The following is a 15,096-nucleotide window of genomic DNA, read 5'->3' on the forward strand; positions in this document are numbered from 1 at the left end:
GGGCACCCTACACAAGCCAGCCCTTGGAGCTAACAATAGTTGTCCAATACTCCCCTCTGCATCTTCTCAAAGAACACAGCTACTCGAGAACAACTCCCCCTGTCCCTGGAAGGGCATGCAGGTTCCACAATCACCTTGTAGCAGAAGCAGGTGAACGCTGCTGACAGCCCTAATAGCATCAACATGGACACCTGACCTTTGTCCATCACCAGAAGGACGTACAGGGACCAGCAGTCAATGAGCAGTCTCTGTGCCCAACAAGCCTCAATCCAAGTGGCATTACAGAAGTGCAAGGAATCGGAGGATCAGGCACATTTACAGCAAGGCTCTTCTTAAATTGAGTTATGCTCAGAACGAAAGTGCTGTTCCATGAACTAAGTTAAAGCAGGGGTGGGGTCGAGGGCCGCTGAACCACAGGAAAAAAATCTGTCGGGGGTCACATACAAGTGAGTAGCAAAAACAAAACAACACACAGACGCACTGATGTGGCCCCCGACAGAAGCAGAAAGATGCTCCCCACATTCCGCTCATACACCAGAGCCTAGTGGAGCCCAGGCTAGTAGATTTTGTGTTCTCCAGCCCCACCGGGGGGAGAAGGGGAGCAGTGGAAGGGCTGGAACTCCAGCATGGGCTCCCCAGTGCTGGGGGACTGCCCTGAGCCTCAGGGGCTGGATCCAAGCAAGCCTGGGACCACAACCAGCCCCCAGGTCTTAGGCGCGCCACCCCTGAGCTCAGGGTCCATTTTCCTGGTGTGTGGTGGGGTTTAGCTGCGGGACTCGTACAAAGTCAAAGCTCTATCTATGAGAAGGCAAGCTCTGCATCTGTGCAGTGGGCAGCATAGGAAAGCCGCACTACCGCTACTAGCATGGCTGGCCTGCACACCTCGTGTGTACACCCTTCACTGAGGCCCCCAGCTCTGTCTGCCTCTAGCCCCACCATTCCCTCCGGTCTGTCACTGACTTTCCATGGGAATCAGGCACCTTTGTAAGCCTCCCTCCTAACTGTTATTTACCAAACAGAACGGTTGGCAGTACCAGTGAAGCACGAGGGTGCCAATGCGCCATGCACAGACACTGGAGGAGCTAACAGATGGGCTTTTTACATGCCACAATTTTGAGTCTCACATGGCATCACATTTTTCTGAGCTGCGGAATTGCATTTGCTAGGAACAGCCCTGAGAGAAATGCCTCCTGGGTACAGAATGGGTTTGCAAGGGAGGAGGAGTCCTAAAATCATCCGCCCTCCATTCAAAGGGGGCCCCTAGGAATAAGAAAAAGGGGACTGCTGACTGGATCTTTAAAGGAGTGCGACATTTGGAAAGTGTGCAGTACTATAGCCAAACAGCACTGACACACAAAAGGAGCTGGCATCCGACAAGCAGCATGCACTCTTTGCCAGGGGGAGGAATGCTCAGATTGTTTTTTTAAGTGGATAAAGGAACAGATAAAGATGTCCTAGAAAGGAAATTACATCTGGGAACATGTTTCCAATCTCCTACTGGCACAGCAGGCCTTGTCCTGAAGCTGCATATTCAGAAATCCAGGTGCCTTACCGGAAGAAAGAGGCGCTGGGCAGCACAAGGCTTGAATAATTTTTTCCATTCCTGAGCATTTCCTACTGAAAAGGCAATTGGGTAGACTTGGTAGTCAAACTTCTTTGTGTAAGCGGGAGGCCATTCCCTTAACTGAAAAACATGGGGGGGAAGGATTAAAATTCAGACACATTGTTTTCTGCAACACTATTAAATAATCAAACAATTTTTAAAAAGATAAGCTTATAAAGACCAAGTTTAGCGAAAAAGCTCTTTTAAAAAATGCTATTGACTAATTAACTTGTTGGTAGCCACGTATTTGTTATCAGAGATATGCAGGCTACAATCGTTGCATTTTAACTTTTAAAAATGAAACAGAAGCAGACTCACCTTTTTCTCAAATTCAGGCTTCAAGGAATCTTCAGCAAAGATGTGAAACTTGAGCTTCCTGTAGCTAAACAGAACTGCTGATTTCAGCATGATAAGGGTCTCTTCCAGGCGGTCACCACATGCCACCACTGCCAGGTGCATCCATTGCAGAGATGGGACATCTTTCAAGTGTTTCTGTTCACCAGGCCTTCTGAAAAAGTAAGTGTGTGTGTATCAAAATAAAATATAAATTAAAAAGACTCCACTGAAGTGAGAATGGAGGAAGATTTTTGTACATCTACCTGGAGGTGGATTTACAAGAGTAATGTTAACAGGATGTTGAACATGAACCACTGGTTCCAGTCAAAAATGCTATCAGATTAGAACGTGAAGAAATATGTTATTTTCTGTCTCTTTAGCTATAAAAGATTGGATGGCTCTTCCTGTCTGCATTCATGTCTAGCTCTATACATTCAAGTTAAACTGAATTAACAGCACACTCTTTTGGCTTTTGAAGAGTGAGGTTTTTATTCTAGATTCAGTGACTTTACAGCCGAACAGGAACAATTCATCATCTAGTCCAGTGATGGGCAACCTAGGTTAGCGAGTAGGCCGCATGAGTGGCCCTCCTCCATCTCAGTGGGCCACACGATTGTCATAACCAAGATGGTCTTTGAGGATAGGGTAGTTTTGCTAACTGCACTTGGTACAGGTACCTGGGTTTGCAGTATGTGCCAACTGAACCATAGCGACGGCCCTGCAAATCCCCAGACATCCGCTTTATATCTGCGGGTATCCACGTCTGCAGATACCTGCGGATCATTTTTGCAAAAGCAGGTACAAAATCCGTATCTGTTCACGGCACAAACTACAGCAACACTTGGATTAGCTGCACAGGGAGCACGATTCACAGTCAACGTTGTGTGCAATCAGCATGCACCTCACTTCACGTGCCTTTGCTTTGTGCGTTTGTCACTTTAATAATATCGGCAGGAAAAAAAACTACCTGAACAGAAACGAGCAGAATCTGGCAACCCTGTGTATGGGCAACAGTAAACAAAATGTCCTGTGGGCCACACAAAGGACTCTCCTCGGCTGCAGGTTGCCATGGATCTAGTCTGGCCACCTCCATCAAGTCCATTATGTCTATGAGTAGAGTGTCTTTCACATCCAGATTTTTTTTTTTTTTTTTTAGTTGCAGTAGAACGTTTGACTAGTACATAAAAGGGGAACATACAGATCCAAAATTGACAGGTAAAAGGCATTTTCAGGCACCCTTTATAATCATCATATTATGCCTCATCTTATTCCCATTGTATCCTGGGTCACTAACTTCAGTCAGAAAAGGGATGGGCCCATTACCTCCATTTAAAAAGTGACTACAGGTTGAACCTCTCTAGTCTAGCAGCCTTGGGACCCAACTAGAGATGTTAAATATCAATTAACTGACTCGTCGAGTAACTTCATGAATTCTTATCGATTAGTTGACTATTCTATAGTCCTGGGGGGTGGGGCCGGCAGCCAGTGTGCTCAGGCCCCACTCCTAAGGAGTCCCCTGCAACTCTGCGCTGCTGCCTCTGTATCAAAGGCAGCAGCATGGGGTGCCAGACACGAGCTGGTACATAAGGAGGAGCCAGTTTAAAAAATAGCTCCCCTCACAGACTGGCTGCCTGTCGCCTCTGAGTTCCCGGACCCGGCACAAGCCAGAACTGAGTTGGGTTGCTTGCCCGCCTGGCTCCTAATACACTTAAAATGTAGAGCCACAGCAGGGGGAGGTCCTGGAATTGTTGCAAGCCAGGACTGAGCTGGGCTTCTGGCCAGCCTGCTAAAAAATTTGCTGGTGGGGGAAGAAAAGGAAACATGTGTAGTCTATAGCATTAACTTATAAGCTTTACTTATTGGTTAATCGACTACACTATTATATCCCTAGACCTGCCCAGTGCCAAACCAGAGAATTTGCCAAACCATAGGAGCCAAACGATATTATCTAGCTCCGTTACCAATGCTTTCACTACTTACTCGGCTCTTAGAAGACATTTGGAGTAAATTAGAGCTAAATAACAGCACAGAACACTGAGAGCCAAGACTGGTGGCTGTAAGTAAACTTTATGGGACCATGAGAAACTTGGCCACACCCATGATAAGTGGACATCCAACTAAGTAAAATCATGCCGGACCACAGATATTGCCGGATTAGAGAGGTTCAAGCTATAGTAATTTCAGATGCTTCAAATTTCTGGCTGCGCTACTTGAGACACTTTAGTTTCAACGGGTCTGGTATTTACAGAATGAGTTTCCAACACTTTCTGAAAAACCAGACCCTTTTATAACAAAGTACCCAACTCTGATATAGTGCTTGTAAGGCACCTCAAATTGGCCACACAAAAATGGCTCGTCATGTTTGAAAACTCTGACCTTAATTTTTGTCTTTATTAGTATAGAAATAAAGCCCTTTCTAGAATGTATTCCTGTTGGTTTGTCCTATTTGCATGCTGACAGAAAAAAATACCATAAGTATCACAGGTATCACCGGGTGGTTGTTCAAAAGGAAAAGGTGATATATGGTTGAAGGGAGGGAATAATTCCTTTCCTAGTCTGGTCCCAGCTCAATAGAAACAAACTGACCTGCACACAACTAATCAGTATTGCTAATATTCCCAACAAAACAAAATGTAGGCTTAAATAAATAACAAAGAGAAATGGCAATTAATTAATCTCTCTTTCTAGAAACTAACATAATATTCATAATGACCTAGCATGAGAGCTGTTGTCCGGTACTGCAGAATAATCTGCTTATAGTTTAGGCCACCAGTATTTTACAGACTGCACAAAGCAACATGTTGCATTAATGGTTTAGAAGTCTTTAGTCATAATTAAGCCTCAATTTCAACAGTGTATAAATAATGAAATACCACATTTATGTGAAGTGGTATTTACTTTCTAGACTATTAGTGTAAAAACCACTGAATTATTAAAATGAGTAATTGGCTCCTCATACAGATCCTGTTTCCCCCTCCCTCCTTCTAACCATCTCTTTAATGCTCCCTCTTAATTGAGTCTCTAAATCAAGCCATATGTAGAATATAAACATGCATTACTTTGATACAGCTTATGGCCACTAGACTTCAATGGGAGCAGGGAGAAGCTCTAACCTTGCATTAGGACTCTTCAAATCCCTGTGTCAATGCCCAAAGCCCTGGTTTTTTTGTTGGTTGGTTGGTTTTGTTTTTTTGGACATTAACCAATGTCAATTCTTGGCCACAAATGCAGAGAGCGATCTCAAAATGAAACCTCCCAAGCCATGTGAAAAAGGTCTTCTTCCCTATGTTCAGCAAAGCCTTAATGGGTTCACTCTAAAGGCGGTTCCCTATTGGTCCTCCTAGTATGACTGATGTCTTTAGGCTTGGTCTACACTTAAAACTTATAACAAAGTGCTGTGAAAAATTCTGTGCCCTGTGTGATGCAGGTCACATCTTCACACATCTTCACTCCGTGGAGGATTGCCACTGCCGCAATCTATCTTCTGGTGTTTGATTTAGCGAGTCTAGTTAAGTCTCACTAAATCGAACTCAGAGGGCACCCCAGCCAGCATCTGGTACTCCTGCTCTTACCAGGAGTAAGGAAAGCCAACAGGATTGTTGGCTCCTTTTGGCCTCCCCTATGGGGATGCTGCCAAGCTCGGCTTAAAGTAAACCGACTCCAGCTATGTATTCTATGTAGCTGGAGTTGCAGACCTTAAGTCAGTGGATCTCCGACCTTTTTACACCCAAGATCACTTTTTAAATGACAGAACAAGACAAGATCTACCACCCCGCCCCACCGCTTCCTTGAAGCCCCGCTCCTTCCTTGAAGCCCCTCTCCTCCTCTCCGTCACTTGCTATCCCCAACCCTTATACTGCTGCTTTTTTCCCCAATTCTTCTGTAGGAAGAAGTTTTTCCAACATTTGGCCTGTCTAGACTGGACCAAATGTCAGAAAAACCCCTTCTTTTGGAAGCCCCCTTATTCCTTGTGGAAAGAGGAATATAGGGTTGACCGAAAGATCATGTTTGCTCTTCCACTAAAAGAATTGGAAGAACAAATGCATCCCTAGAAGCAGAAGAGTTTTCTGGGATATCTCCGAAATCCTGAAAAACTCCTGCAGTCTAGCTGTACCCTCCCTGGGTTGAAAAAGGATGGGTAGGCTCTGGGGTGGGAATGAAGGATTTGGGTGCGGGAAGGGGTGAGAGGTGCAAGCTCTGGGAGGAAATCTGGATGCAGGAGAAGGTGGATAAGGGAACACTGGCTCGGGGAGGGGGCTCCAGGCCGGGCAGTGTTGGGGTCAGATGTAGGGTTAGGGTACTAAGTAAGCCACAGACTTCTGGATGTGAGGGTTCAGGCATTTAGGTTGGGGTATGTGAGGGGCTCAGGGCAGGTTTCACTGTTGTGGCCCCAACTGTGTTGGTGGGAGCAGGGGACATAGTACTGGGGAAGGGTGCTAGTGGGTGCTTCGGCAGGGGACAGGGTGCCAGTGGGGACAGAGTTCTGCAGCTGGGGACAGGGTGCTGGGAGGGCAGGGGACAGGGTGCCAGTGGGAACAGGTTTCTGAGGCTGGGGAGTGAGGAGAGGGAACAGGGTGCTGGGAGGGCAGGGGACAGGGAACAGGTTTCTGAGGCTGGGGAGTGGGGAGAGGGAACAGGGGGCTGGGGAGTAGAGAAAGGGGGCTGGGGAGCGGGGAGAGGGAACAGGGTGCCGGGAGGGCAGAGGACAGGGTGCCAGTGGGGACAGGTTTCTGAGGGTGGGGAGAGGGAACAAGGGGGCAGTGGGGACAGAAACGCCCCTGCACCCACCTCCTCCCAAGATTCTCCCACCTCCCCTCCCCAGAGGGAAAACGGTGCGTGCCCCCTCCAGGGCTGGAGCGTGCCTCCCACAGCGCAGCCAAACCCCCCTGTGCGTGCCTGTCCCGGGGCCAAACCCTCCTCCTGCATCACAGTCAAACCCCCACGGGTGCCTGTCCCGGGACCAACCCCCCCTCCTGCAGCGCATCCAAACCCTGCCCCGGGGCCAAACCCCCCTCCCGTGGCACAGCCAAACCTCTGCACGCACCAGCCCTCTCCTGCGGCACAGCCAAACCCCCGCGGGCGCCTGCCCCGGGGCCAACCCCCTCCCGCGGCGCAGCCAAACCCCCGCGGGCGCCTGCCCCGGGGCCAAACCCTTCGCTCGACTCACCCCATGCTGCACTCCTCCTCCAGAGCCGACATCCCCTCCCACAGCGCGCCCAGCACGCCACAGAGCTCTAGGAGGTGAGCAGCCAGCGCACTTCCTGTAAACCTCATTTCACGAGGCATAAGGAAACGGTCGACAAAGGCTTCCCTTGTCAACCGATCCGCATCTAGACTGCTGCGCTGTGCCGGATCAGCTGATTGTCAGCACAGCACGGCAGCCATTTTTATTTTAATGAAGCGGGGATTATTTAAATCCCCGCTTCATTGAGTATGTCAAGTAAACTACTTTACATGGCTCCGTCGACAGAGCCATGTACTCTAGACACACCCTATATGGTTACTTTTGCTGGAGTATCAGGTTACCAAGTAATGGACAGAATCAGCTCTTAAATATCATTATGGATTGCAAAGAGAGATACAAAGCCAGATCCTCAATTGGAGTAAATTGATGTAGCCCAATGTTTCTCAACCAGGGGTACAAGTACCCTTAGGGGTACTTGAGAGAAGTCTGGGGGGTACGCCAACACAACTGAAATTTGGAGAAATCTGAATTTTTGTTTTAAGCTTTACAGCGCTTTATTATTTTTGTCCTTTTTACACCCAAAAATTTCATCACCTGCTTTTGTTTAAACAAATGTGTTCCATAGTAGAAAAAGATTTTGTGTCTGAAAACTAGGTACTGGGAATACTTTTTTAAAGTGGTACTTCTAGAAAAAGGTTGAGAAACACTGATATAATCCCATTAACTTCACTGCAGGTTCAGCCATTTACCTTGGCTACAGATCTGGCATATAACCTGGAACATTCCACACAAAAGCACAAGTCTCTAGCTAACCTAAAGAAGAAAATGCATTAACAGCAGTAGTAGCAATCTTAGTCTCTGTGTAGAAAAACCACTAGTGATGGACACAACACAATTACTTTTTAGAGAAGCTTGGTGAGTAACACTAAGTAAGAGGAAAAATACACTGTTAGCTCACTAAACAGAGCTTTTATTTTGGGACAAGAGAGGTCCACTTTGCATCTGGGCCCCAGTCTCGTACAGGGCCCACACTCAGTGAATCCAGCTATTATATAAAGTCTTCTCCAATTTGTTTTATATTTGGCTAGTGTTTAACCACTAATTGTCACAATTGCATTTGGAAGCAGAGAGTTTTCAGACATTTTGTCTGGTTGGAAACTGCTACATCAGTCAATAAGATGACTGATGCAAATTAGATGCCTAAAATAATTTTAACAAAGAACACACATTTATGAAATCCTGTGGTAACCTCCATAAAGGCTCCAGGATGTGTTTAAGTGAGACATAAGAAGTTACTGAAGCTAAGAAAAATTCTGGTTTTATCCTATCAGCAGTTTAAGATATTAAAATAGTTTCGTTAGAGAGAGGCATAACTAGTTATGACCTGAAATGGACTGCAAACAAAGCATTCCATCTTTGACACTTTCTCTATGAGGCTTTGGGCAACACATCAAGTCTTTAAGACTCTGTTTCCTCATCTGTAAAATGGAGCTTATAACAACAACAACAGCCACCTGCTTCACGGGAATCTCAAACACTTCTAGTGCTTTATATCATCAATTAGTAACAAACCCTCCCTATGTTTGCATACTTGTGTTCATTTATCTGTAAACTGATTGAGTGGTCACTGAAGAAGTTGTTTTTTTAATGGCTGTTACACATCTGGATTTCATCATGTTCTTTCCATTTTTAAATGAATAGAATACTGAATTTTAAAATATTAGAATGACACAGGTCTAAAGCTGATGATATTTGATGGACATTAAGACAGAAAGTGATTACATAAAATGGGAGCTTTCTGCAATCTTGATCATCTTTCACTAAGCCCAATAAATAAACCTAGTTTAAGAAGGTGGATTTAGGCAGAGTGGGGAGCAGGAAGAAAGACAGGAGAAAAGAAACGGATAAGGATTAATTCAGAACAGAAACTTCCCCACAGTATCCATCTAAGACGGATTTTAATATGTCATCAACAGCCTTAACTACATACTAGTCCAAGTATAGACAGCTTTAATATTAAGTAGGAGTACTTACAATAAGTATTATATAAATACTGGCAAGCACTCGCAAAGCATATCATAAACATTCAACATCTATGATAGAGAAATTTAAGCCAGCTCTGTTAACACCCAATAGTGTATAAAAATGCTGTCCAGTTCTGGCCCTTCAAGGATACAGCATCACCGACCCCCTCACCCCCACCTCAGTTGTCTACCTGTTGACTTTAACACTGTTTATATTCATGGTCTCCTGGGCACAGACACAGTGGCAAGAGACTGAGGTCCCATGCACATGAGTACACTTTCCACTCCATGGGGTTTACATTAAATCTAATTTTTTCATTTGTCACACCCAAAGTCTTGAACATAATCAGTCCATAAGCTGCCTGGAATCAATCCAGATCCATACAAAACAAAGCATCTGTGCCTCCTTACACAGACTGCTAATCTATTCAAGGCTGCAACATTTTTTGGAAGAAGGTAGAGTCCATGCAGCATTCCTATAGGACACGATGTCATACTTCAAAACATGAGGCATTTTTTAATCTCATCCTCTTTCACAATATAAATAGGGTTAGATTTAGGCAATGCTTGGAGAGTTGACCTATAAAAGAAAATCTTACAGGGACTGGTGATTCATTAATAAGCTTCTTTCCTGGGTGTTGGCACTGAAAAAATAGCTGTGGATGAACTAAAATACATTCACTGACATTTTAAATTATATTAGAGAGGCTAAAAATTTTGTGAATTAAAAATACAGGCAGTCCCCAGGTTACGTACAAGATAGGGACTGTAGGTTTGTTCTTAAGTTGAATTTGTATGTAAGTCGGAACTGGTACATATTGTAGGGGAAACTATAGCAAACATTTCTCCAGAGCTCAGTTTTATTCTACCACACCTCACTGCCCTCAGTCCTTTATTCTCAAGCTGAGGTGTCTGCTGAGAAAAGCCGCTCCGCGTCTCCCTGGTCTGCTGGGGGGGGACGCTAGCTTCGCGTCTCCCTGGTCTGCTGGGGGGAAGCAGCTAGTGCGGGGTTGCCTCACCCCGTTTGTAAGTAGGGATCCGATGTAAGTCGGATCCATGTAACCCGGGGACTGCCTGTATGATTTTTTTTACCATTAGATGTGACTGAAATTTCCTAATATTAAACATGTTGCTGAAATGTCACATTTCTAAATTTGAGGATGGGGGAAAAACAGCAATTTTTTTTTAAAAATCCCCACAACGTGGGGTGGGGTGGGTTTTTTTTTGAACATTTCCTGTTTGGGTTGATGAAGAGTCAAACAAAGGATATTTGTAAAAACTAATAATAATATAGTATATAAAGAAAGAGCATCTTTCTTTAAAGCAAGCACTTTGGGGAAGCCTAAATATATTGACAAGAATCATTTTAAGATATTCCAGTCCTATTTCCCAAGGGGAAAACCCCACATGGGTTTATTATAAATCCTAGTTTGTTTTTCCCCTCCCTTAGATGTGAGACAGCCTTTTACATTCCTGGACCAGAGTCGGCTAACCCTCATTCACATCATCAATCCCACCGAAAATTACTCAAAGTGTTCAGTATTTGCAAGACCAAGCCCTTCGCCAACTACTGCAATAGAGAATTTGCAAACAACGCTGATCTTTAAGAGACTAATGCAAAGATAATCCCAAAACCATACTTAAGCAAAACAGCACAAGTGGGGATATTTGCTGCTGTCCTTGGCTGAGTAAAACTATCACCTTCTAAAAGCTCTGTCCATACTAGGAAAAATGGAACGTTTTGAAAACAATTCAGCTAAGAGGATTTAATCTTCCATTTCAGATGAGCAGGTGGTAGTATCTAATGTGTTAAAATTACATTTATTTAGTCTCCAACAATATTTTAAAACAAATGAGCTCTTACGTTTTAAAAACATGCCTTTTTCCTACCATTGACATGGTTCTGTCTACATTAATAAAAATGGTGCGTTTTACCCAATCAAGCCATATTATTCAACTGGGTTAAATCAATTATTGCCCCCCCCCCCCCCCGCACACACACACAATGCCCGTGTTGACAGACTTTGTGTTTACAAAGTCTGGTCTTGTGGCAGCCTACCTAGTTACAGGTCAAATGATTGTAAGGGTGTGAAATGATGTTCTCGCTATAGGCAAATTAAACGAATTATGGCACTGGGGTTTCAATCAAGGTAGTTAACTCATTTGAAAAAAATAAAACCCAAGTTTTTTGCCCATGTAGAGAGTATGGCAGTGATAAAGTGGCGTAAGGCCCCTTAAACTTATGTCTAACTGTGAACACATGGGTAACCCTAGTTACATGCATGGGACTACTCACATACCTTAAGTTAGGCAAGGGCAAAAGGAGCTTACTAAATCAGGGGCTATTTCTCCAGGGCCTGATGTCAAGTCCTGGACATCACCAGGCCAGTGAGGAGAAGTTGAGCCTAAATCCAGGTCTCTCACTATTCTTCTGACTACTTAAAGAAATATTTTTTTCTAGCCATGACACAACTTTTTCATATTTTCCAAATTATATCCTCACTTGAACTGAGTAATACTCTTTGGCTGCAGTCCCAGAGAAAACAAAGGAATGGCTAGTGCAATAAGGAACGTATCAGTAAGGATATCAGAATTGTCCCCTAACTGTTTTCTCTTGCTCCAGGTGAAGTCAGGGACACAACTCTCATTAACCTCAGTGGTGCAGGATCATACTGTTTGAGCACAGAAATGTAATGAAAAACAAAACAAACAAAAAAGCAGTTTTTAAATGCAGCATTTTTTGCAGTGCTCCTGATTAAGAATGTTTCCTTGTGCAGACCTTGTAAAAAGTACTTGAACTGAATAAATAAATAAAAGCCTGATAATGTCAAATTTCAGAACATAAGATGATTCTTATTCATTGAAATGGGAGAGTTGTTTACCCTCTTCAGAAGATTTTGCTACTTTTGCTCTTCATTCTTTTAGTACTGTCTATGATTTCCATGATAATCTAGAGATATGCTCCAAAGAAAAATGACTTCAGGCTGTACAGTTGCTAATGTAAGTAATTCTGCTTCACTACATCAATTTGAATTCCGTTCATGATTCATGCCCGTCACAGTAAACATCACTTGCACTCAGTATGAAACAATGCGTGTAAGAAACCAACTGCTTTAACTGCTTAAAGAATAAGGTTTTATACAATGAGACAGTCTCATTCACAACTTCTCTGTGAAATCATGAATCAAAGATACAATGTTTATTAGATAGTTTAGTCACATTCACCATAATACAGCTAAAATGCAGAGAAAAGCAGTAGTCTACTCACAGTAAAAACAGTGCAAATATTTGTACTTTTCTGATTCAATAATCACAGTAACTTTTTTAAAAACGGCAGTTGCAAAATATTTTAAAAGCTAAATCATATATAAACCATTCATTTACATGTCACTTAGCAACGTTTTGTTAACAGCACTCATATACAAAAAATAGCTATTTTAAAACAAGATGTATTCCTTATTCTCTTATGTGTTTTATATCAAATAATTCTATAAAACACATTAGAATGTTACTAATGTCACACACAAATAGATATTCACCTTTCATCTCATTCCATTTTGTTTTCACACCATTTCAGTACAAAATGAGCACAAGATTAGCCTTTGAGGTTGACAGTAGTGCCTCATTTACTTGTGATCTATCACTACCATATTACACATCTTTTTTAAAAAATTGGTCTTATACTTCAAAAGAACCACAAGACCAGCCAGAAGGAAGTCTTTATAAGCAAAACCTCTCTCACAAAGGTGAGCCGCACAAGTCTGTTACCTGTACAAAAATGGGAATTCTTCTCTAAAGGTCAGAAACAGAGCGCTGTGTGATACCCTGGAAACATTTGGATGTCTTAGATACTGGTGATAGAAATGTAGCCGTGTTAGTCTGGTGTAGCTGAAACAAAATACAGGACTATGTAGCACTTTAAAGACTAACAAGATGGTTTATTAGATGATAAGCTTTCGTGGGCCAGACCCACTTCCTCAGATCAAATAGTGGAAGAAAAGGGTCACAACCATATATACCAAAGGTTTTAGATACTAGTGTTTTAAAAACCACTTAAAAAAAAACAAGTAGTCATGTGGCACCTTAAAAACTAACAAAATGTATGTATAATATCATGAGCTTTTGTGGACAAACCCTAATTATCTCACCCATTACAAAGATTGCTTTGTAATTATCACCCTAATGTCATCACCTCACAGAAACTTCCCCTTTTATCACCCCATATGTCACTATCTCACAGAAACTTACCTTCCCCCCTCACCCTCCACTCTGTTCTAAAATTTGATTTGTCAATTTCACATGCGTTCACTTTTTTTTATTATTATTATATCACGTTGGTATATATGGTTGTGCCAATTTTCTTCTACATATTGATCTAAGGAAGTGGGTCTGGCCTACAAAAGCTCATCACCTAATAAACCATCTTGTTCGTCTTTAAAGTGCTACACAGTCCTGTCTTTTGTTTCAACTTGCAGATGAGTTTGGCATCACCCTCTCTCCTTTAGGATACAAGGCCAGGGATTAGTTGCACTGCATACAGCAGTTGTAAGTATGTAAACCTCTTCCCCCTGTCTGATCATCAACTTTTCCTTACAACATCGGTCTCAGAGGGATCGCCCTGTTAGTCAGTCTGTAACTTTAAAAACAACTTTAAGAAAAAAGCGAGCACTCCCGTGGTACCATAGAGACTAACAAATCCTATATATTTAGAAAGAGTAGGGTGAGCTTTGGAGGGCAAACCACTGCATATGGTGAACCGGGTTTGCCTAGGAAAGCGCCTCATACTCAACTGGAAGAATCTCCCGGAGGTAGCCGGGTTTTTTGCAGCTAGGAGTCACTTCAGAGAGCAGGCGATTGAGTGTGGAAAGGGGCCGCAGGGCAGAGCACCGGGAAAGCCGCGGAGAAGCCCAGTGCGCTAAGCCCCGGGGGGGCGCCCTCCGGTCTGGCTTTGCCACGACTCGACCCGGGAGGAGCCTCCGGCGGCCCCGGGCCGAACCTTCCGCAGGATGCGCGACCGGGGCCGCCGCTCCGCCTCCGAGCGCCCGCTCCCCGGGGGCAGGGGGGGGCTGCCGCGGCTGGGCCGCCCCTCCCCTGATTTCCCCCCCGCCCCCGCCACTCCCACAACAGCGGCCCCGCTTACCCGGCGTCCGCCAGCCGCCCCCTCGCCGCGCCGCGCCGGCCGGGGCTTTTGCGGAGCCGCGGCTCCCGGTTGGGGAGCGGAGCCGCCGCCTGCCCGGCCGGGAAGGGGGCGCGGCCCGCGGGCGGGGGGGCGGCGCGGCGGCAGAGCAGCAGCAGGCTGCCCAGGCACAGCAGCGCGGCCGCCACCTTGCAGTAGAGCCTCATGCTGCAGCCGGGCGCGGGGCTCGCGCCTCACCCCGCGCGCTGGCCGCCCCCGGGCTGGCGGGGCGCGCCCCCAGGCACCGTGCGCGGGGCGCCCGCCCGGCTCGCATTGCTGCGCTGGCGGCGCCCGGGCCGGGGGAGGGGAGGGGAGAGGGGCGGAGCTCACCCCTACCGTACTGTGTGGAGTAGCGGCGCCCCTCCGGCTGGGCCAGTGGGTAGAGCTGGGGGGTAGAACTCAGGGCTGGAGCAGGGCAGAAGGGTCTAATGGTCAGAGCAGGGAGCCTGTCTCTCGAGGGGAAGTCACCAGGGTCTGTGCCAGCCCCCCTCTTAGGAGTTGTGGGGTGCTTGGGGGTGGGGGACATCCTCTCTCTGTGCCTCCAGTTCTCCCCCACCTATAAAACAGGGCAATAAACCCGTTGCCCCCTAGCAGGTCACCGCTGTCCCTAAGGGTACATCCGCATTGCGGTGCAAGGTGTCATTTCCACCTGAGGTCCTCACACCTGGAATCACTTGCATACGGGAATGAGGGATGTGAGCGACTAGTCGAATATCCAATTAAGCATACGCTTATAGTATAGTCGACTAGTGACTTGAACAGCCTTCCCCCC

The 15,096-nt window shown here is 45.3% G+C and overlaps 1 protein-coding gene across 1 annotated transcript in view; it reads right to left on the reverse strand.

Moving 5' to 3' along the window:
• The window catches only part of GXYLT2 (glucoside xylosyltransferase 2), a 38,248-nt gene extending 23,647 nt beyond the window's left edge, over positions 1-14,601 (reverse strand). Inside the window, exons 1-3 of the mRNA XM_075938648.2 lie at positions 14,289-14,601; positions 1,922-2,111; positions 1,553-1,684 (exon numbers count right to left, since the gene is read on the reverse strand). Of these exons, the coding sequence (XP_075794763.1) occupies positions 1,553-1,684; positions 1,922-2,111; positions 14,289-14,491 (525 nt within the window). The 5' untranslated portion in view covers positions 14,492-14,601. The remainder of the gene's footprint in view (positions 1-1,552; positions 1,685-1,921; positions 2,112-14,288) is intronic.
• Positions 14,602-15,096: the final 495 nt, after the last annotated feature.

The sequence above is a fragment of the Pelodiscus sinensis genome, chromosome 11, assembly GCF_052426305.1.
Source record: "Pelodiscus sinensis isolate ZL-2025 chromosome 11, ASM5242630v1, whole genome shotgun sequence".
Taxonomy (NCBI): domain Eukaryota; kingdom Metazoa; phylum Chordata; order Testudines; family Trionychidae; genus Pelodiscus; species Pelodiscus sinensis.